Source organism: Uloborus diversus, chromosome 6 (genome assembly GCF_026930045.1).
Source record: "Uloborus diversus isolate 005 chromosome 6, Udiv.v.3.1, whole genome shotgun sequence".
In the NCBI taxonomy this organism is placed as follows: Eukaryota; Metazoa; Arthropoda; class Arachnida; order Araneae; family Uloboridae; genus Uloborus; species Uloborus diversus.
Window position 1 is genome coordinate 2,225,403 of NC_072736.1, and position 25,259 is coordinate 2,250,661.

A 25,259-nucleotide genomic window follows, 5' to 3' on the forward strand; every position below is an offset into this window, starting at 1 on the left:
AGGCCATTTTGAAACTATTAAGTGGACTTCAAACAGAGGCACTGTTAACCTTCCAAACTTCAAATTTCCCCAAAACATAAAATTTTTGCACCAAAATTCCCCATACTGTCTTAGCATTGTGTTAAAAGTTATTACTGCTAGCAATCTCACATATTATCCAGATTGATTTGTTTGATACCATACGCTATCAATACCTGTTGCCGCATTTTTTTTATGTAGGGCCAATCTATAAAAACTGAAAGGCTTAAATGTTTAAAAAAAAGATAATTTTTATAAGCTCTGTAAAACTTAGTCCTTGGTGAGAAAATAGTAGAATTGTAATTGACACCAAAATTTAACAGAAAAAGTCATTTTTTATTGCAATTAAAAACATCCCCCCCCCAGGTTGCATATTTCCCATGAACCTTTATTTCAAGCATTTAGACATACATGAAGTACACCGCCAGCTCAGCCATTTCCAGTCGAGGGCTGCAGTTTCATGCTTATTAGCACTCATTTGCCCGCCACAGGAAAGTGACTGAGCTGGAGATGGAAAACCTCTTAAGGAAGCCAAGAGTGCCAAACAAACTGGCAGTTAATATAGAATTAGCGCAGATCAGACGAGTGACTGAAGCAATGGTTCGGTTCAACTCGAGGTTTGAAGGCAAGGCATGGTATATTCAGTAAATTACTGCCCAATAGCGCCCCATGCCTTGCCTTCAATCTTCGAGTTGAACCGAACAATTGCTTCAGTCACTCGTCTGGTCTGCGCTAATTCTATATTAGCTACCAGTATACCGGGCTGATGAGCGCTAATAAGCACGAAACTGCAGTCCTCGGCTGGAAATGACTGAGCTGGCAGTGTACTTCATGTATTTCTGCTTTAGCCCTGGCTATTGGGCGGTAATTTACTGAATAAACATTTGGACATATTTCAGCACTCCTGGCCTCAAATATTTAAAGTTATTTCTAACTTTATCACAAAGCTTACTTTAAGCCCAATTAAGAAATATTAGAGGCAAAAGGAAGCATTGCAAACACAAAATCCTTTAAATAATCACAAATGCTGAACCTGTTTTTCTTGCTTTTCAGGAGAAAAGAGCGTAAAATATCTGCTCCCAATGTATCAGATTTGTATGTGCATAAATTGAGAATTCAAGTCGGTTCTAATAAATAATTCTATTTATTTTACAGTTCAAATGCAGGTGAAAGTATCATTTACTTGTGGATTGAAAAGCTGAAAGATTTTGCTTATCCAATGTCATTTTTGCACCCTCAAAACACTGCTGCTGATGAAGTAATAGAAGAAGATAATGATGCCGAACCGTCGGCAGCCTTAAATTCTACAGAACAAGAAATCCTAGAAATAGGTAATTTTTATTCTCAAAGTAACTTACAAAATTCAATCAGAATTCATAAGAAATCAACGATTTCTTAGTTTTCAGGCAAAAAGAAAGACTAGAATTTTAATTCACAATTATTTTAAATTTATTCACTTATCAATAATTCATGCTATTTTTTGAGAGCATTTCCCAACACAGATTCCCCTAAACCTAGGGTCTCAGGAAGTATTGATAAGGGCTACAGAATAAATCAAGAGTCTTGATAGTACTAGTTCTTTCTAAAGTAGAAAATAAAACTAATTGGGGTTAAAATTTCCTTCAGTCAAAAGTACTACTTTTAGTCACTGAAATTAATAGAATAAGCAAAAATATATATATATATATATATATATATATATATATATAACATAGACCCAGAAAATATTTTTATTTTCCCAACAATTGTTTTTTAATTAATTTTGTTAAATGTCCAATTTTTCAAACAAGGCGTGGTCTTCATGACGTCACAAATGATGCACTTTGGCACATCTTTCTACCACGGTTCCACGTTATGATAATCAACAAGCGAATTAAAATTGTGCTCTACGCTTGCTATCAACCATATCATTGCCAATACACGTGAGTAAAGATGCGAATTAAATATTTTGGTCTGAGAATGGCAACACTGAATGGCATTTCATCATTTGTGATGTCATCGGGCAGAAACATAAACAATGAAAGCGCACCGATTTAAGTAATTTTTGAAAAATATTAAACTTAAACAAATTATTTAAAAAATGGTCATATCCCATGTTTTTAAGTATGCTCTTTCAGAAAAAAATACTTTTAAAATTTCAGAAACGACTCCATTGGGGGTTAACAATCTACTGTCTTATATTTGACACCAAGTGCTATTTATAATACAAGTCAACTCATTATGCCAGGACGTATACGCATTTTACAAGAGCAAAACCTCAATCTATCAAATCTGTCGAGAAGAGAAAGAAATATGAGATATTGAGCTTTCGAACTCTATCAAGGTTTTGAAAAAAATACATTACTAATTCTCACAACTACATACACAACATATATGTTATGTATGTTTATCTGGATATTACGCTACCATTTTGCATAACAATTAACAAGTTATTCTTTAACATACGAGGGGGACCCAAAAGTAACCGGATTTTTGTTCTAAAATATTTATATATTAGTTGATTCACAAAATTTCTTTTGTATCTTTCAAAATGTTCACCCTTAGATGAAATACACTTGTTAATGCTTTTTTCGACTGTTAAAAGCTCCCCTGGAACTCTTTAGCATTGACCATGTTCAGTGCCCGTTGCGAAGCAGTTTTAACAGCTTCTACATCATCAAAACGCTTCGATTTCAGAATTTTTTTCATTCTCGGGAACAGAAAAAGTTCACAGGGGACTAGATCTGGCAAATAGGGGGGGTCGAGGAACGACTGGCCACCCCTGAGAGACCAAGTAGTGGTTAATAGTGAAGGCTAAGTGTACGATAGCGTTATCATGGTGAAGGAATCATTTTTCTGATCGCCCGCGTGAGCACCAACTTACTCTTGTTTCTTCTAAAGTTTCGCAAATCGTAAGACGACGACTCTGGTTGATTTTTTGGCAGATTTTTCCAACGTTTTCATCATTTCGAGACGTTAAAGGGCGAACAGAACAAGCATGATCTTTAACACTCATGATACCACGTTTAAAGCGCCCAAACCCCTCGAAAACTTGTGTACAGCTCATAGCATTGTCCTTGAAGGTTTGTCGAACCATTTGGTAAGCTATTCCGTTGCCGTCTTTTCATGCAGGAAGCAAAATTTCAAGCTTACTGTTTGTTCTTTCCAATTTGCCATAATGAGTTCGCAAGCGGAAAGCAACAACACCTGAAAAAAACCAACACTATGATAAGACATTATTAACTAAACTGACGCCACTTGCACAGCTGGTTTGTGAAGGTCTCTACTTGAGCCATCTAGCTGGAGAACACTCTACTACATCTAGGACTGGCATCGCACCATTAGTCCGGTTTCTTTTGGGTCCTCCCTCGTATTACTAGACTTGCCGCCTGTCTTTTCTAGTGGTCAGAGAAGTCTGACTCTGACAGGAAAGTCCGTGTTCGAATCCTGGCTCGGGCATGGACGTACTTTCTCTCTCCTGTCCTTGTCCTTTCTTTGTGTGAATGTGATGTTATTCTGTGAATGGTTGCCTACCCTATAAACGGGTCCTTATGGCCTGTGTGTACTGTAGAAGTCGGACTTCACACCAAATTACGGTACAGTTGGAAAAGTGAAGCAACGCACCCCAAATTGCCAGCCTAGCTGGCACACGACAACAACAACATTACTAGACTTAAATGTTTTTACATCCCTGTTTTAATTGTTTGTCTATCGCATTCTTCTATTTTGTTTGAAATGTAATTTTACGGGTTGTTTTTAAACATCTCACCTTTTTTCATTCTGCCTTGGTTAGGGGCTGTGCACATATAACGTTATCAATTTTTCACATATTTTTGACCCCCCCCCTCCCCTACGATATCAAACGTTATCATTACACGACCCCCCCCCCCTCACTCTATGATATCGTTATCAGGTACAAAAAAATTAAGTTTTTAATTCTATATCCCACCCATTAATTTATAAAATAATTTGTGTACAGTCAATATCAATACCATAATTATCAGTAATGTTTTTATAAAATCGAGGTATAATTAACAAAGGTATTAAAAATAGAATAATTTTAATATTACGACTAATATGTGATAAATTAAAAAATGTATTTGTTATAATTATTTTATCACGTATAAATTGACATTTAAAAAAGGAAATTTAAGAATTTACAATAATTAAGATAAGGAAAAATGAACAAAAATTAAGTGGAATACAGTGATGAATAATGAAATAATGTCACAATTCTTCCCATGTTGGTTCCATTAGTTCTATTATAGGTATCTCGTCTGAAATGTTTGGAAGATCACTTTTCAAATCTGCACTGCAATCACACTCATCTTTATCAATCCACTGTAGATCATCATCATCCCTAAAACAAGCCAAAAGTTCTGTCCGCCTGCGAGCAGCAATACGCTTTGGTTTCATTTTCTCAATGATCATGGCTTTTCCGCATACTTTTGAATGATCTTTTAAAGCCTTTAAGGTGCAATGATATATATCACACTTCACACAAATGCGTTTTTTCAAGATTTCGTCGTTTATTGATGGCAAGAACAAATCATATGCAATTTCACTAACATTTGAAGATGTCTGCTTCAGCTTGGCAGCATCCTGCATCAATTGCGCGGCACACAAAGGAAGATATGCTCCTCCCTTTTGAATGGTCAATCCCTCACTGACTGGAACAGGAACTGGCAAGAAATGGTTCTTTAAGATTGAACCAATATTTGATCGTTTTGGTGTACAGCACGATCGATCGTCACATTTTACTATTTGACACAAATATGTGGAACATCTCATATGTGTTCTTTTCCAACTCTGACAAACTTCTGAACTTATACGTTCACTTCCAGGTGCCTGATACTTTGCTACTACAGGGTAGTCATCAATTACTGTTGAATTCCATACTTCAGAGAGCACATTTGCAGCTGCTTCGAAGTTTTTCTTCTCTTTCTCGACATCAACAGTCTTACCACTCGAATCCAAGTGATTTCCGAAGTGATCATGTGGCAAAACTAAACCTGAGAGTTGGCGGCTAAGGGGTGCCATTCGCCTCTCTACTGCATTGTAGGCCGAACGACCAGGGGCATTTGTGGCTAGGAATACGGCATCCAAATCAAACTTTTTAAAAGTCTCAATTGCGGCAAGCTGTACTTTTTCATACCGAGGATTTTCGTCGGGGCCACCATCACTTGTGATGATTAATACTGGTTTTACAGTAGAATCTTCCCTTCAAACTAATTTTGAAAATTCTGGCAGAGTCATCACATTGTCTAAGTCAAATGCATGAGTTTCAGCAGTTGAAGAATCGTGTTTAGCAGAGCGAATCGCTATATAAGTTGGACCGGAATATGATACTCTTGTCGGATCGCATGGTTTACCATCTTTAATTACTAGTCCGGCATAAACACTTGGTATTAGTTTGTGTCTAGCTGCTTTCACAAAATCATGGTCTGGAAGTCGAACACGATAGTCTAAGTGCATTATCAATGGGCTTTGATTTTTAGCAGCTGTAATGCCAATTGGTACCCTACATTTATCATCAACTGACAGAAAGACAACATCTTGACTGGTTAACGTTGCGGATAATTCTTTCAGGTGATTGATTGTCATTTTACAAAACTCGCTGTCTGCGTGAGCTCTTCTTTGATTGTTTTGTGGTTGGCATAAACGGACCGGCACAGTAGTAACATGGCGCTTTCCTTCGACTGTAGAATAATTTCGCGGCAGTAATCGCAAGTAAGTAGCTGTTCTACTTAGCATTAATCCGTGATTTTCCTTCAGTTCGTTGTGCAAGTCGTCTAATGTCATACATGAATTAAGGGCTTCACAACGTCGTCGTCCATCTGCACCAGCTCCCTGCTTCGCCAGTTCACAAATCACTTTCAAAATCTCTGGTTGGTCATTTTCCAGAGCTGGTCTCCCTATTTTCTTAACTAACTTCATATTATCTTCAGGATATTTCTCTTCCAATGCCTCAAAAAGTTTTCTCTTTTTTTCTCGCGCTTTCCTATTGGCTTCAGCTACATTTATTAGCCGTTTTAATTGCTTTTCTAGATTTTTCACATCATCTCTGGCCTTTTGAATATCAGAGTGGCTCACTTCAGCGAGCCCAACATCCCTTTGACGCAAAATCAAGAAAAGCCGATCTTTCGCTAGGGCAATTTTTGAAATCAGTGTCTTTTGTGCTGGTGCTTCTCGGGCATTGTTGATGGGCTTCTCAGATGAATCTTTCGGAATAACTTCAGGTTCGGGTTTCGAATTCGTTATTTCGCTACTTCCAGAACTGGTGCTGTCATTCATAGCTGTTGACGCTGCAATCTGTGCTTTCTTCTCCGTTGAAGGTACCTGTGTAAAAATAAATGTTGTTTAGTGAGCGCCTTTGGAGTGAATGTTATATTTTCAAACAAAATATTACATTCACTAAAAAGAATTATAATAAACCCTTGACCGAGATATTAAGAATACCAATCGATTAAAAAAATTCCATTCGAAAATTCGCATCGGTTCGAGAGTTATCGTGCGAAGAAACGTCCGTACGTCCGTACTAACATTACGATCTTAGTATACACTACGTGATCCTAATAAAGAAAAATCTGACAAGTGTAAGAAAAGTCAGAAATCCATTTTATCAAATATTCAGAAACTGCAATTCAAAACCAACAATCAAAATCACTATGCTAATCTTTGATAAGTTCTAACTTTTGTTTTGATATTTTTATTTTAAAAGGATGACTAGCCTGTTCCGCAGTTGTAAAGGGGACTAAATAAAAACGAAAAGTACAATTTACATTTAACAAATTTCTAACGTATATAAGAATGCAGAATAAAAGAAAAATAATCATTTTTCTAAAGCAAACACGATTCAGTTTCGATTTCATTAGAAAAAATGTTCTGATGAAAAAAAAATCTTCCTGTCTGCTAAGGAAAACAAAAAAAACAGAAGTTCATTGGAAATGACAAAAAAAAAAAAAATATAAAATCATAACTAAAAAAATAAATATTCTCTAATAAAAAAAAACTTCAAAAAAAATGTAAAATCAAAAATAGAATAATCAACCATGGTCAAAAAAGAAACTAAAAAAATATAACATTCATCTATAATTCCAAACGATAAAAAAAAGCAGATGTGTATAAAAGAAAGGAAACTGAAAAAAAAAATTAAATTAAAAATTCTCCCCGCTAAGAAAAAAAATCTCCTCCATAATGCTCCAATTTTCTAGTGAAACGGTTTTAGAGTAGAGTGGACGCAATAGTTTACATCCCCATGTTAATACCAACGCATGCATTATCAAATTTTTAGAAAAAACTTACCTTTGTCCAAAAGGATAAAAGCCCTGCTCTCTTTTTCTTTGCAATTTTGTTCAATTCTTCAAGCTTTCTCTGTAAAACAGTGTTGAATTCTGGATCAAACTTGTGAGCATTCCAAAATATGGTTGCCTCTCTCTGACAAACTTGTTTTGTTTTATCTGGATTTGCAGTTTGAATGCTTTTATGTAGTTCTAAAAACATTTTATTTTTATCCATTTCAAGAGATTTAGAAAACGTCTTCACACAACAAGAACGATTGCATCGATGAGTGTGACTCCACAAGTTGCCGTCTTCATTCCTTATCAGTTCGCAATTCGCATAACTTCATTGGTCAATAGGTAGAAAAAAAAAGCGAGGGAATGGAACAAAGGTGACATTGGGCGACCTTGGTCGATAGAACAAAAAGATGTATCCCAGGCGAATTCTCGGAATAACCGTGGGGGAGGAGGATTTGGCTCTGGAGTGCAGGTGTGATATTTCTGGTGTTATTTCAATCAATCGTTACTGTATGTGTTTTGTGCCTTAAATTAGAAATAAACTCGCGAATATTGCACGAAAAATACGAAAATTGCAATATTATACGAAAATTTAAAAAAGTGATAACGTTATCAAACTTAAAACCCCCCCTCCCCCTCTCGATATCATACGATATCATTTGGCTTTACCCCCTCCCCCCCCCTAAAATGATAACGTTATATGTGCACAGCCCCTTATTTACAATGCAAAACACTTTTTACAGAAACTGATGAACTGCCCCCAATCGCTCATGGTGAACCAATTACTGATCGGAAAAGTGTATTTCAAGCTCATGCTGCTAAAGTCCTGACTGTACAGCAGGTAAGCATTCAGCCATTTTTGTTCAAAATGGCATGAATCAGCGAAGCTTAGCTTAAAATGCGACATAATGCTTTCATTGTATCAAGTAAATGCATTAAATTTTTAGTTTCATGTTTGGTGTACCACGATTTTGCTGTGATACAAAGGCAGATGAAACATAAACTGGAATTTCTTTTGAAGAAATTTATTGCATCAACCAAATTACAGAATTTTTAAAAAAATACTAAGCACTTTTTGTAATACTCTCAAACGGACAAATTATCTAGCTTTCAATCATAACTTTGAGTGTTGAAACATGCAATTTCTTCTTATTGAGAAACTATGGTTTGAAATGACTAGAACCGCACTTTTCTTCGTTTGTGGTGTCATTTTCTTGGAATTTTCGAAAACTACAGGAATTCTTAAAATGTCCTTTCTGACCCAGGAAAGTTATTTTGTCCTTTTGAGTGAGTGTGTTATGAAAAGTGCTTAGTATTTTTAAAAAAGTTCTGTTATTTTATTCTTTTTAGTGTAAATGTATTTCAGAAGTAGAATAATTTTACGATCACGAAACTTCACCTTATTTTTTCATATAAATGCTCGGCACTAAAAGGGAAAAAAACCTATATACGTGTCTAAAACTTGAAGCAGTTGGCACTAAAAATCAAGCCTTGTTTCTCTCTAGGATTTATGCTTGCCAATTTCATGCTTGCTTCAGAGAAGCCTTGATTCAAAATTTTCATTATGATTGCTTTTAACATTTAAGAGGGAAATTACATGAAATTTGCTGTTTCCCATCCTAACTGAAATAATAATTTTATTTTAGAATTTTAATTTTTCAGCATTAAGTTGTACCTTAAGATTAAGCAAATCATTAAGTGAAATCAGAAGTCTCTAATTGGTCTAGTTGCTGAGATATAAGCAAAAACCGGCCTCAGATTACTCCGTGACAATCAGGCCAAATATAATAAAAGTGCTTAAAAAAAAGAGATTCGTTTTCTACATTGTGTCTTTCCTTTGATACACATTTTCTCTGCCGAATTCCCAAGCTTTTGAAGCTATTATGATAAAAAGCAGAGCCAATTGGGCACAAACTCCTCTACACTTGCATCATCATCATCAAACTGTGTTCCTCCTAGGTCTTTTTCAGGCAGTCCAAACAAATGGTACTCACAGAGTGATACATTTAGACTATACGGATGAGTTTCTAGAGGTGTCCGATAAAATTTCTCCTATTTTTCCCACAATAATAAGATTCTCCCCGAATTCACTAACATTTAGATGACATGTCTAATTTAAACTAAGCTGCAGTCTTATTTAGAATAGAAGCATAAAAATCTCTAGTTAAACTAAACAAAAAAATAATACTCATAGTATATTAAACACTTGCTTGAAAATGAAAAGATGTAATTTTTTCATTTGTTTCATCTTTTTTGCATTTTGCAGAGATAAATCTTAATGTTCTTATCTTGAATTTTCAGGTGAAACAGGTTTTGGATGAGTTGAAACAAAACAGAAAAATTGCTTCAGCCACTCACAATATTTACGCATATAGGTAAGATATCCTCTTTGTTGGACAATAGAAAAAATTAATATCCTGCATTGAAAACCAATTCTTTGAGAAATTAAAAATAAACCAGTTTGCTTGTTCTTTCCTTATCTTTACTAATAATAAAGCTGAAAGTCTCTCTATCCGGAGGATGTCTGGATCTCTGTGACGCGCATAGTGCCTAGACCGTTCGGCCGATTTTCATGAAATTTGGCACAAAGTTAATTTGTAGCATGGGGGTGTGCACCTCGAAGCAATTTTTTGAAAATTCGATGTGGTTCTTTTTCTATTCCAATTTTAAGAACAAAATTATCATAAGATGGACGAGTAAATTACGAAATCATCATAACGTGGAACCGTAACATGGGCACTAGCCAATTGGCGAGATACGAAATTATCATAATGTGGAACCGTAACATGGGTACAAACCAATTGGCGAGAAAATTCACCATACATTATTTGTAAATATACAGGCAAACCAAAAGACCTTTTAATTTTTCTATTACGAAAAAGCCGTGCAGGTACCACTAGTTAATAATAACCAAGTTCCATCTTAATTCATGAACACCTCAAAAATTAATTCAAGTTTTTTTTTTTGGAAACGGTGTCGAAAATAACACCACAATCACAATTAAGTTTTAACCTTATTCTAATGAGTTGTAAAGGTTTCTGTGCATTAGAACATTGCATCATTTGCAGTTAAAATTCATCAAATTTGAAGCATTTTACAAACATCACTAGTCTAGAGCAGCGATGTCTGCAAATTTCTTTTTCTTACACTGCACTACAGCCTACAATAGGCCCACAAGTCCCTTCCAATGGATTCGATTAGACACTAAGGTTCATTAACGAATACGGTAGAGTCTCGAAAATCCGAGGTAATTGGAGCTCACGCCACCTCGGATTACTGAAAACTCGGATTATCCGAAAAATTCTATAGACTACATAAGGACCTGCGCTGTTTACTTTTTCCACTGTGAAAAGGAAATATTGTCTCCTTGAAAAATTTATCACTCAAATTTCAAGAAAAATTTATGTTTTAATTGACCCTAAACGAGTTTTGATTGTTTTTTTTTTCTTGATGTCTGCACGTGCTTGTGTGTAAATTTGCAGGAAACCAAAAAGTGCCCTTTGATCGTCCTCAAATAACGTTTGATGAGTTTTGTCATGACATTTGTATCTATGTGTGAGGGGCGTGCATAGGTACCTCACATACAGGGCCGATCCTAGCAGGTGTGCAGAGTGTAGACCGCACGAGGGCGGCCAAAGCAAGGGGCGGCCACAGGCCGCATCATATAGTTCTTTTAATCAAGCAAAATTCCTCAAGAATTTCTCACAAGATAACATAATAAGTCGAATAAATATGCTGAATTTCAAGTGTTCAATTTGCCAATTTCCCAACAGCATAGCATACATATAAAGAAAAATGGAATGTTAGAGCACATTGTGTGTTGCTCCATTATCCATTAATATCAACTCTTTACACACATGCTTCATTTGGTTGCAAAATTTGTGAGAGAACCGGTAATCAGGCATGAATACAGGGGAGGGGCAATGACACAATCCTCCCCCCCCCCCCAAAGCATGAAAGGGTGCCTTCTAAAGGCCACTAATGCTTCACCCAGCTTCCCAAGTTTTTATTGACCCTAAACAATGAAGACATATTTTGGGTAAAAAAAAACTATGCTGATAGGATACTCTTGCAAGTATTTCAAACAACAAATTCTGTGTTCAGCAGTCATGGATGGGTAGAGACTGGAGAGACAATGGAAAATTGCAACTCCCCTGAGAGTCAAACATATATAATCAACGAACTAAAACTTTTAATTTTCCCCCTTTACAGCAATTTTTTCTAATTAAAATCATGAATGAACTGCCCGGCTTCAGATCAGGTAGGAGGACAGGGCCTTTGCCCGGGGTTACAAATTTTAAGTGTGGCTCCAAAACGAAGATCAAAAGGATGCCTTGACGAGACTAAAGAAGGCTTCAAATTGCGTTTTTAGGACTTTAATTTTGGAAAATTTCGCTGGTTGAACCACCGATTTTAAGGATCCAATTAAGTCTCTTATTCACCCTTCCTTCCTTAATGTAATCAAACATAGCCTAGAAATGATGGCTCCAAAATGTCTTTTCTGTAGACAGCCCGCCCTAACGTCATCAAAAATTGCTCAATGGCATTTTTCGAATTTTTTGCAGTAGAGGGCCCTGCAATCGATACCCTAACATTACTACCAAAGATAGTCTGAATTAGCGTATCTAGAGAGGCCTCCAATCCCACCCCCTCTCACTTAACGTATTCAAAACAAACTAAAATTGCGTTTTTCAATCATCAGTTTCGAAGAACTTTGAGGGAAATACTCCGAATCCCCATTTTCTCAAACGTAATCACTATAGCTCAAAATTTCGTTTTTAGACGGTTCCGTGGAGCCACCAAACCCTTCGTGCCTAAACTAGCCTGAAATTGACTTCAGTTTCAAAAAACAATTCTTGGGGGCACACGGAACCCCTGCCCGCTCTTTGTCCCATCGTTATCAAACAATGCCTAAAATATGATTTTGGGACTTCCATTTCTAAAAAAATCCGGATGACTTATGTAAATTTTCACGGCGCTAGGGCATCCGGCACCCCCCATCAATCGCCGAGATGAAGTGGAGAAATGTCTTTAGTTGTATTTTTCAGATATTAATATCGAAAAATATTCAGAAAGATCTGCTGAAGCTTCCCGGTTTCCTTAAAGTCACTAAAGATAACACAAAATTTTGCTTTTTTAAGCCATAAAATCATTCCTTCACAAAAATAGCCAAAAATTGATTTTAATTCCGAAAAATATTTCAGTTTGGAATACTTTCCCGTTTTCCCTATCGTGTCCAAATCTAGCCAAAAATGTGTTTTTGAAACAATAGTGCCGATAAATTACCGGAAGAAAGATGCCAGACCCCCTAACGTCACCAAAGACAGCCTAAATTTGAGTTTTAAACTTCAATTTCGAAAGCTTTCGATTGGAGACGACCAAATCTTCCTCCCTCCAGCAATTTCAACAAAGATAACCCGAAATTGCGTGTTTAAAACTTCTGTTTCAGAAAATTTTCGGGAAGAGCGCCAATCCTTCCTAAACTAAGGCCACAAAAAATAGCTGCAATTTGACATCAATTTTGAAAGAATTTCAGGAAAGACCTCCAACATTACTTTCCCCTCAAGTTTCGAAAAATTTCCTAAAATTGCAATTTTTGACGTCAATATTGAAAATTTCTTCATGGACCTTGAATGTTCCCGACTCTTTTGTATTTACAACCAAAGATTAATTACAGCAATGTTTCATATGCCAATTTCGTATATTTTCTGGGGGCGATCCCTCCCTCCCCTTCCTCTGATGTCACCAAAGACAGACTATAAAATGTGTTTTTATGACTAGTAAATTTCGGTACCTGTTACTTTCTTCAAAGATATAAATTGTACCTAAGGAGTTTCTATCTTTTTACATAAATTCATCCTTCTTCTGTTTTTTTTTCTTTTAAATTAGAACTTGATACAGAAATTTGAAGAAAGATTTATATGGGCGTTAAGTATTAGTCAAAACATGCAAATTGCTCTTCAGGGGCGGCACATTAGGTCTTTGCACACGGGCGGCCGACACCCTAGGATCGGCCCTGCTCGCATAATACAAAAACGTTAGTCATAGAAGGAGAAAATTTCGTATATACGAATCGTACAGCGCCAAGTTTTGCACTTCCCTTTTTAATTGCAATCGGATATTCTAAAAGAGATGTTTGTTCATTCTTTGAGCCAAAACAATGTTTTGATTTCAAGTTATTTTTTGAATCAACCAACTTCTTATTTTCTCCAAGGCATTTCTTAATCCATCTCTAACAGTCAATGAATATTTCTTGGCGACTGTTATTGACATAAACCTTTCAATATCATGTTATTACCTTATTGTATGTTGCTAGAAAAGTTCTACATCGCAAAATATTTCGATTTTCAGATTAATGTATGCTTTGTCTGTAAAAAGTATACCCTAAAATTTTCAACCAAACGCCTCAAATTAAGCGAAACCTCGGACTTTTGGGACTCGGATTTTCGAGACTCTACTGTAATATAATTAACATAACTCCAAGAACATATTGGAAAAGTCATCTATTGCATATAATTCCACCATTAGAAACAGTCTTACAAATAATTAAATACCTAAAATGCAGTTCTGAATATGTTTTATGCAAGTAGATTCAGTACTTTTGTCATGCTCGTTTTAGACAACTGAAATATTTATGATAAATATTTCAAACAAGGAAAATAGAAGCAACCCTCAAGCAAAATTTTCTTGCCTATTATTGCTAAATTTTGGCAAAAAAGGCAAAAGTGTGAAGTAGAGGCCAATTTCTGTTAGATTTTTTTTTTTTTACAAAAGTTTCGTGTGCCATTTTACAAAATTCTTTCATTTTCTTTCAGGATAGCAAGAGAAAAAGGAACATTTCTTCAAGATTGTGAAGATGACGGTGAAACCAAAGCAGGATCCATTCTTTTACATTTACTGCAGGTTCAATATCTAAAACCTTCTTTAAAATTAGAAAAAAAAAAATAATTTGAATTTTGACCTCTTGAATTTAAATTATGTTTTTCGCAATCACGAGTGTGTGTATGTAGGCATGTGTGTTTGTGTGTGTGGGGGGTACCCATCGAGACTCCCCGCCCTGCTCCACCCGAAGGCTTTTCAGGGAACTAGCGAAAGCTAGGGAGTCTCTCGTCGTCTAACCACATGTGTGTGGGGGGTATGTGTTTGTGTGTAGGGGGTATGTGTATGTGTGTGTAGGCATGTGTGTTTGTGTCTGTGTGCAGGTATGAGTGTGTGGGTAGTTGTGTGTATGATTGTTTGTGTGTGGTGGGGAATGTGTATGTGTGTGTAGGCATATGTGTTTGTGTCTGTATGCAGGCATGAATGTATGGGTACTTGTGTGCATGAGTGTGTGTGTATGTGTTTGTGTGTGTGTAGGATATTCACGCAACCTAGAGACGGTTTTCGCTAGAGGAGCAGCATCGTGAGGAGCCGGTCGACGGTGATGCTGCAGAGGGAGGCGGGGAAAAAATAAAATGATAGGACGCCAAAATCAGTCAAATGAAAGCAATAAGCAATCGTGATTGCTCAAAAAAAGTTTAAAATCATTTGTTCATGGGAAAATAGATATGAATTTAAACTTTTTACTATACTCATTTGCTAGCAGTCCTTCTAAACTGTCTTCTTCCCTGAATATCTAAAGTTTGGCTTATAAAATTGATACATTAACAAATTTATTGCCCGTCTTTTAAAATGATATTCAATATCATAACTGCATGACACATAAAATAATCCACATATAAAATGAAAGCCAAGTAAAATTTAGTCATGCAGTAATCTTTCCTGCCAATACTTATTTATAAGTCTATGCAGAATTGTATGTGGTGTACAATCACAAGTTATAACATATCCCCACATCCATCGGGTTCGGATATTGGGGGAGGGTCATTGGAGTCATAACTCCCCCTAAACTCTTGACACTATTATACATCCTCATTGTATTCAAAAAATTTATGAATAAAAGATAAACAATTGCAATAATCTTTTTAATTCATTAAACATTTGAAATACTACGTCTTTTCATTGCTTTTGAAATTAATTAGTAACGTCTCTGCCCTATTAGTGCAATATTCCTGGTCGATTTGGTGCTTTTAATTGACACCCAAGTAATTTTAAAATTTTTTTGCATCCACAACTTTTGGTTCGTTCCTAGGGGAGGAGTGGGAGTCATTCCTCTGCATGACCCCACCTCTCGAATGGTAGTCTGCATCCGCCCCTGACCCACATAATTTTTGTAGGAATAACATTAAAAATACAAACCAGGGAACAGTTGAGCCTTAATCAAGAAAAAAATATCAGTCTTAATTTAGCTTAAGTTTGAAAATATCATATTTTCAAATTAAAAAAAAAAAAAAAAACTCTAATATTTATTTATTTGATCTGCTCAGATTTTGAATGTTGTCAATGTTTTGGTGGTTGTATCTCGATGGTATGGAGGCATTCACTTGGGTCCTGACAGATTCAAACATATCAATAATGCAGCAAGAATTCTGTTATGTGAATTAGGATTGACTAACGATGAGGTGAGATGTTTTATTACTGTCTTATGTGTTTCTATGAAAAAAACCTTTTTTAAACATTAATGAATCTTCTATTTATGAACTAATTATGTATACAATATCCTTCTGGATACTTAAACACTGTAACAGAGACGGGGGTTACTTGATTAAACTGTCATGTATCTTAATCGTAATCGCTTTGTACAACTGCAACTGCTCCCTGACTGAGATGTTCGGTTGTTTACATCATCCATCATGCCGTGCTTACAACGTAGCACGAATAAACATAATCTGGTTTAATCGCATCTATCTCTTTATTCCATAACTATTTTAATTCAACAACGCATATATAACATGGTGTCAGAAGTATTTCGAATGCATATTTTTCCGGAAGCGCAGTAATTTTTCCATATTATTAGTTTTTTGACCATCTAACATCTATACAGCATGGCCCATCAATTTCTCCAGATGGAAACGTTTGTTCCTGGTGACAACCCAGCTGAAGCATGGAACGACTGGAGACAAAAGTATGAACTTTTTGAAACTGCCGTCAAGTACAACAAAGAAGATGACGAAACGCGTATCGCGTTGTTGCTGAGCGTAATTGGTAAATCATCTTACAAGGACTATCTGACGTTTGACTTTCCCACTCTTGCAACAGGGCAGACCAGAACCGTTAAACACGTTTTGGACAAATTTGACGAACATTACAAACCTTATCGTAATATCACTCTTGCAACATTTGTGTTCAACAACATGCAACAAAAGCCGGGACAAAACTTCGATTCCTTCGTCACCGAAATAAAGTTACAAGCCGATCAGTGTGAATTCAATGCTGCTTATGATCGCAACATTAAAGATCGTATCATCCAAGGGCTACTCGATGATGTCTTGCGCGAACGCCTCCTCAGAGAACCTGAACTGTCATTGAAGAAAACTGTGGAGATATGCAAGTCAGCTGAACTGTCCAAATTACATTCTCTTGCAATGTCTCAACCATCATCACCATCATCTATGCAAGTCGATGCAATTAGCCACCAAAAATTCAAAGAAATTCAGGATCAAGGAAACTCAGGCAAACACCAAATCAGCAGTAAACAAACTCCTACAAACAAGAATTCATCATCATCTCTACAACTACAACGTAAGCGACCATGCTCCAGATGTGGATGTCAACACCCACCTAGGAATTGCCCAGCCTTTGGGAAAACCTGTCATAATTGCCAAATGCAAAACCACTTCTCTAGTGTTTGTAGACAACCAAGAAAACCAAAACAACATCAGGTTTCTGCTATCGATTGCAACCCCAACACAGTATACATTGGGTCAATTTCAACATCAACCGAGTGTGATTGGCTACAAGAGATTTGTGTCAATAGCTGCCCAGTTATCTTCAAGTTGGATACTGGTGCCCAAGTAAATGTGCTTCCTTTTAATTCATTTAAATATCTGAAAAATTCACCAGCACTTCTGCCAACATCCCTTCAAGTGTGCACCTATACTGGTGATGCCTTACCAGTTGTGGGTGTGAGCATTTTACAGTGTGTAGTGAACAATCGCAGTTATGATTTAAAGTTTCACATTGTAAATCTTAATGTTCAACTTATGTTAGGTGCAGCTGCCTGCACAATCTTATAAAAAGATTGGATACCCGCATACAAGTTAGCGAAAGGTGTGTCAATACTGTAAATACCAATTTTTGTGCAAGTGTCAATTCATCTATTAATGTTCATCCTGTAAATAAAAATTCATCTATTAGTGCTTGCCCTAACAAATCTGATAATGTTGATGATCCTAAGTTGTCTAAAATTATTGAAGAATACAGCGACATATTTGAGGGTGTAGGACGTCTACCTGGCAAACACAAAATAGTTTTACACGATAATGCAACACCTGTCATAGCTGCTTCACGCAAAATACCTTTAGCGTTAGAAAAAAAACTTAAAGATGAACTGTTAAGAATGGAAGAAAATGGAATCATCGAGAAAGTTACAAAACCTACTGATTGGGTATATCCAATCGTTGTAGTTCCCAAGAAAGACGGCTCATTGAGAGTTTGTCTTGATCCTCGTCCCCTTAACAAGTTCATCAAAAGACAGCACTATCAGATACCAACCCAAGACCAACTGTTGTCCAAAATCAAGGGTTCCAAAATCTTTTCCCTTATTGATGCCAAAAATGCTTTTTATCATATTCAGCTAGATGAAGAAAGCTCCGATCTTTGTACCTTCATAACACCATTTGGTCGATTCCGTTTTCTTGTAATGCCTTTTGGTCTATCTTGTGCGCCGGAAGTGTACCAAATGGCCATGGACAATATTTTTGAAGGTTGTCCAGACATCGCTCCATATTTTGATGATATTATGGTGTATAGTGCAAACCTAGAAGACCATTGTGAAAAGGTAAGAAAGGTATTTCAAATTGCTAGGCAAAGTGGTTTGAAACTAAACCAAGATAAGACCCAGATTGCTGTTTCTAAGTTACAATATCTAGGCCACATCATTTCACCAGATGGTATTTCTCCCGATCCTAAAAAAGTTTCAGCAATATCCGACTTTCCTGTACCTACTAACAAACAAGAATTAATGAGATTCTTAGGTATGGCCACATATCTTATGAAATTCGTGCCTAAGTTCTCCCAGGAAACTTCTATCTTAAGGGATCTGCTCATAAAAGACACAAATTGGATTTGGGACTCTCATCATGATCAAGCATTCTCAAAAGTTAAAGACTTGCTACAGTCGCCTATAATTCTCCAATTTTTTGACAGAGATAAACCCATAGTGCTCTCTGTAGATGCAAGTTCTTTTGGGATTGGTGGAGTTCTTCTCCAGAATCGCCAAGCAGTTGCATATACTTCTGCAACCCTTTCCGAGGCTCAGTCAAGGTATTCTCAAATCGAGAAAGAACTCCTTCCTATTGTTCATGCTTGTGAACATTTTCATTATTTTGTTTTCGGTCAGCATGTAGAAATTGAAACCGACCACAAGCCCCTCCTAGGGTTAATACACAAACCATTTGAGAACATATCACCTAGACTGCAAAGACTATTATTGAGGCTTCAGAGATATTCTTTCAAACTAACACACGTTCCTGGGAAATATTTGGCTGTCGCTGATGCCTTGTCCAGAGCACCCTTGCCAGCACATCCTGTCTCAACATTGGATATTGACTCTGCTCAGCTAATGGTTTCCTTACTGGTACAAGCATCACAATCCAAGCTCGATAAAATCAGTCTAGAATCGCAGAATGATGCAGAACTTCAAAGTGTAAGAAATTACATCACAAATGGATGGCCTCAGAATAAACACAGTGTGACTCTACAAGCACAACCATATTGGCATTGCCAATCTGAACTGCATATAGAGAATGGCCTCATCTGTCGTGGACAGCGATTGCTGATTCCTAAGTCTTGTCGTGAAGATATTTTGCAACATCTCCATGTTGGGCACAGAGGCATAGTCTCATGCAAAAATCTTGCTCGTCAATCTCTCTACTGGCCAGGTATGAACACTGACATCGAAAATATGGTTTCACACTGTACCATCTGCCAACAAAACCAAAGGTCTAACATCAAAGAACCACTGTTGGACAGAAAACTTGCTGAGCGACCATGGCAAAAGGCCGCAATTGATTTTTTTCATCTCTCATCAGTAACATATCTTTTAATTGTTGATTATTTTTCCAAATATATTGAATTGCAACATTTGCACCACACAACAGCTAGCAGTTATTAATGCTTTGAAAATTTGTTTTGCTCGTTTTGGAGTTCCTGAAGAAATAGTCGGAGACAATGGACCACCATTTGATTCCAAGGAGTTCAGTGAATTCTGTACAAGCTGGGATATATTCCACAACCCATCTAGCCCAGGATACCCCCAATCAAATGGACAGGTTGAAAGATGTGTTCAAACCATCAAATCAAGCCTCAACAAAGCTGCTCAAGACAAGAAGGATCCTCATCTAGTTTTGATGGAGTACAGAAACACTCCCATGGATGGCTTGCCTTCTCCAGCTGAGATTTTAATGGGTCGCCGAATTCGCACCCTGATTCCTGTCCTACCATCACTGCTTACACCTCATTACGATTGCAGTGCTGTCCAAAATCGTACAGCAACGTCAACATAAATATGACCTGCACACACATCTATTAGAGCCATTGCAAAATAATCAAGAAGTAGTGTTTCGGCTTAATAAAGAGTGGTGTAATGGGAAAATTTGCCAGGTTGGACCTCAGCCTAGGTCTTACTGCATAAGAGCTAAAAACGGTAGAGTATATCGTAGGAATCCTTTTCATATTAAAATTTTCAATTCTACACAGCCTGTCAACAATAAATCAACAGCAGAGGATATTTTCATGGTTCCAACTAGCAAGAACATCACAAACCAACAACCCATTATTCCAACAACTAGCTCTGCTCCAGTGGCTCCAAGTCATACTCCTCCGTCTGCTATAGCCTTAACGACCCGCACGGGCCGAATAATTAAACCCCCATCAAGATTTAAGGACTAAGTCAATATGGACATTTCTTTTTTTTTTCTATCTCTCTCTTTTCATAGATTAACCTTGTCATATTTAGATAATTTTTTCTTTTATTTTCTTTTCTATAAAATGTACTTTGTATCTGTTCATTATATATGCGTAAAAAAAAAAAAGGGGGAGATATCATGTATCTTAATCGTAATCGCTTTGTACCACTGTAACTGCAACCGCTCCCTGACTGAGATGTTCGGTTGTTTACATCATCCATCATGCCGTGCTTACAACGTAGCACAAATAAACATAATCTGGTTTAATCACATCTATCTCTTTATTCCATAACCATATTAATTCAACAACGCATATATAACATAAACAAGTTTAAAATAGCAGGTCTTTTGCTTAAACTTGTAAGAAAACCGAAAAACAATACATAAACTAGGAGAGATAGTGTAAATTATTTTCGAATAAAGTGAGAGACAAAAATAACACTCATTAAAAGGAAATTACTTCCATTTGATGATGCAATCTTTGTGAGATTTTTTTTTTGCCACACCCTGTATACTGCAGTGCTAAGCACAAAAGTGGAATCTGCAGTTGAGCTCAAGCTGAGATATTGTGTTTTAATGTTTGGCTTTTCCATATCGATTCAGACCTTTCTTTTTTTCCCCAGAATTTTGTAAAAAATAGTTCCTGATCAAATGACCCTAAAGCATTTTATCTATTAAAAAAATTACGAAATAGAGAAAACTTGGTTATAATAACTCAGTTTATTTCAAAAGTGCACATAACTACTTTTACCACTGTGCTTAGCATGGCCGTTTGAATAAACTGAAACTCCGGTTTAAATTTTGGTTCAGCTTTAGAAACCATTACGCAGTTTTGGTTTGGGGTTCCTGTTGCAAAGAAAAAAAACCAATTTAGTTTTGATTTGAACCTAGACTGGATTGGAAAAAATTAAAACTCAATAGCTTTCATTTTCAGACAGAAAAGTTACATTGTATGGAAGGGAAATCATACTTATTTTTCTTTCAAACAATCATGTTTGAAAAAGTCAAAAATTTTAATTATTATTTCAAGTTTCAAAACCAATCTAAAATAGAAAATGTAATTGTTATGATTAGACACACCTTACTCAATATTATTGGTTGAACGACGACATGACTTTTCTGGTGTTTGACCAAGAAAACTCTCAGTTATAAGAAAAAAGTTTTTTTTTTTCTAATTAAACTTACCTTTATGTGTATTTCTGTCAAGCAGAAAAAGAAGATGTGTGGATTGCATATATGTTTCAATGCTTAACCCTTTATATGTTCCAAGAAACACAGAGCTATTAAGAAACCCTATTTTTATTCATAAAAAAAATCAAGCTTTCTATTTTTTTTTTCAATTTTTCCCGAAAAAAACCGTTTTTTTTCCACCACTTCAAAATTTCTGGAAATTTTACATCTCTATCCCCGGCTAATGTTATGTTTTCAGTTGACGGTAGATATTGCTTTCAAGTTAATTTAGAATGCTAAAAACGTCGGTGCAAGCCCTGTATAATGCTTTTATTACTTTAGATGTATTGTACTAACATGTATTTGGAAAAAATATAATACTTTTCAAAGTTGTTTGTTCCTCATTCCAAGCCTACAAGAATTCGTTCCATATTAAATTTAGCATGGCAAAATCAACCAGAGCATAGGTTGGATAAGTCTTCCTTTTTTTTTATAGATTTCTTTGCCGCAAACAAACATGTAAAAGATTTCAATCAGAGTAGTAGATTTGTTTCTTTGAACCCGAGAGAATGTCTAGTAGACATCTAAGTTATTAGAATGAGTTTCCTAACATTTAGCTACACAGAGAAAAGGTTCAGTGTCTGTGAGGTTCAGACTTGAAATTTAAGAGAGTTGAATGCAATTTTTCGTTGGTACCATAGACTAATAATAAGAGTAAGACCGAGTTTTCCCAGACTTGCTGATGAAAAAATTGGTTCATGGATACATCATGTGACTGGTGGGAGGCTTGGCGAAAACTTTGGCAGCATGGTTGCTAGATGGCAACATTATCTATAGTTTGGCACTCGACATGTATTTTAAGACGTAGTGTGTTTTCATTATAATTTTTTTTTCCAGGTGCAGAGATTGAACTGTTTTTCTTTTAGTTATGCATTATTTTGACATTAGTAATCAGTTTTTGATCACAGTTTTCAGTAACTTTTATTGCATTGGGAACTGCTACGTCAGCGTGTTGCGTAAACGTAATGGCGTAAACGTTTTGCGTTAACGCAAAAATGTACTAATCGGTATCTTAAATTGAAATTGTAGGTAAAAATCTTACCGTTTGCCGATTTTTTTTGGGCGCTTGCATCTTTAATTGCTTAGAGAGTTATTGAAATTGACTATAGAAAATGCACAGTACTATCTAAACGAAAAACTCACTATATTAACAAAATATTTACACCTTAGAATAACAGATTTACAAATCAGACTCCATGAAAGATCATTCTTCCATGTTCTATCAATTCTATTTATTTTATTTCTCGCGGGCGTTGATCATCTGCTACTATCCACGCCCGCTGTTGCTAGGATATCCACCAGTCACATGCAAGGGTGCCATATAGGGGGGCAAGGGGGGGGGCTCGAGTCCCCCCCTTTGAAGTTAGAACTTCCTTGCTTTTAGTACTTTTTTCTTTGCAAAAATGTAAAAACATTTCTCCTCCAGCCATTAATGAATAAGTTATTAAAAATGTCATATTTTAATGACTCTAATATGTCCTGAAATCAGTTTCCACGTTTGAGCCCCCCCCCCCTTGCAACTTTGCATATAGGCGCCCATGGTCACATGGTTTGGTTTATGAGCAGCAAAAGGGTTGCCATAGCTCGGTCTATTCTTATTATTAGTCTATGGTTGGTACATATTTTGGAGTTAGCTTTAACTGCGTAATTTATGCACAGTTAGTGCCCTCTATCTTTTTGTATTTTTGTAATGCAATTTTATTTTTTAAATGGTGTGAATTATGATTGAAAGTTGAATATAATTAATTCTTTTAACCTTACATTAAAAATCTCTTTTCTTCCAGAAAACTTCTAGTGGAACAAGCAAATCACAGAAAAAAATGAAAGATTCTCCTAAAGTAAAAAATGCCAGCTGAATTCTTATAGTCAAGATATTTTTTTGAAACTTTTTATCAAACATGAGCTGTGATGACTGAAATTATGACCATATTTACATAAAACAAGATATTTCTAACTTATTCTATAGAAGTTAAAATAACTCTTGCATTTAACATTTAAATTGAAGGCAAATATTTTAATAAATATATACAGTCGAACCTCCATATATCGAACTTCCACATATCGAAATTTTCTACATATCGAAATCCCAGTAAATTTCTTTGTTCATTACATAGAAAAATTGTTTCTATATATCGAAAAACTCTCTATATATCGATTTTTTTTTCTAGACATTAGTAGATTTTTTTTTCCACTTTAGACTCTCATGAAAAATAAAGGTTAGGGGAGAAAATTATGTTCACTACAGGTTGCTACGAAACTCATAAGGAATCTGGGGTTGAGGGGTGTGTAGATAGGTCTTTCTTTCATGCTACTTTTGACAGAAAAAACTCGCCATCTTGGTAAAGTGGTTTTTTTTTTCAAAATTTACTGAATATTAAATACATTTACTTCAGAAACAAACTAAGTAATAAAACTATATTGGTTAAACTAGGTCTAAAAATTACCATATTTCTTTTTGGGCTTAATTTATTAGAATTAGAAATTAATGTTGAATGCATGTTGTAATGCATGAAGTTCACAATGGGGTCGTTTATGAAAATTTTAAAAGTATTTTTTTCTGAAAGAATATGCTTAAAAACATGGGATATGACCATTCTTAAAATAATTTGTTTAAGTTTAATATTTTGGAAAAATTACTTAAATCGGTGTGCTTTCATTGTTTATGTTTCTGCCCGATGACATCACAAATGATGAAATGCCATTTAGTGTTGCCATTCACAGACTAAAGTATTTAATTTCGCATCTTTACTCACGTGTATTGGCAACAATATGGTTGATAGCAAGCGTAGAGCACAATTTTAATTCGCTTCTTGATTATCATAACGCGGTAGAAAGATGCGCCGAAATGCATCATTTGTGACGACATCAAGACCGTGCTTTGTTTGAAAAATCGGACATTTAAAAAAAATAAATTAAAAAACAACTGTTGGGAAATTAAAAATATTTTCTGGGTGTATGTTATTTTTTTTGCTTATTCTATCAATTTCAGTGACTAAAAGTAGTACTCTTGACTGAAGGAAACAACCCCATTGTTATTTTTTCAAATATTTAGGAGACCAAAATATGCAAATATTTCAATTCATTGTGATTTTTTAAAAATTATTTTTATGCATTGTTGGGAAAAATGCTTTGATAAACAGGGAATGTCTTTTTTAACAATAGCTAAAAATGCAAGGTGTCCAAGTGAGACAGTAATAATCACATGAAATCAGCCAAAAGTAGCCAACTTATGTGATGAGTGCAATCCATTCCTTGAACTTGAACCATATCTGAATATTTATAAGCAGAGTCAGAGAAAAATATAAAGTATCTGCGCACGCAACTCAAAAGTATCTGCAAGCTAATCATTATCTATCACGTTAAAAATTTTTTAAAAAAAGGGAAGGGGGGGGGGGGGGCAATTGTCCAGATTCCAAAAAAAAAAAAATTAATTATAAGAAATTAGTACTTAGAGGTATATGCTTTGAGGTTACAAGGAACTAATTTTCATGCCGATTATATGAGCCAATGGATGCAAAGACCCAAGCTAAATTTCAAAACTGTTCTAAATTGGTCCTAACGAATGTATCCTATCCATACAACAGCGAATATATTCACCTTACGAGCTCGTGTATATACTATCTATTAATAATTTTTACAAATTAAATAATATCAGTTAAGAACTTGAACGATTATCGCATTTCCGCAGCGAATGTATCTGCACAGCAGTGAAAGTATCCATCTTACG

General features: G+C 35.7%; 1 protein-coding gene across 1 annotated transcript in view; it reads left to right on the top strand.

Moving 5' to 3' along the window:
- LOC129223801 (protein IMPACT-like) overlaps positions 1–23,580 on the top strand; it is a 40,405-nt gene extending 16,825 nt beyond the window's left edge. The window contains exons 6-11 of the mRNA XM_054858156.1: positions 1,174–1,349; positions 8,039–8,136; positions 9,597–9,670; positions 14,111–14,198; positions 15,662–15,796; positions 23,317–23,580. Coding sequence (XP_054714131.1) covers positions 1,174–1,349; positions 8,039–8,136; positions 9,597–9,670; positions 14,111–14,198; positions 15,662–15,796; positions 23,317–23,388 — 643 coding nt within the window. The 3' untranslated portion in view covers positions 23,389–23,580. The remainder of the gene's footprint in view (positions 1–1,173; positions 1,350–8,038; positions 8,137–9,596; positions 9,671–14,110; positions 14,199–15,661; positions 15,797–23,316) is intronic.
- Positions 23,581–25,259: the final 1,679 nt, after the last annotated feature.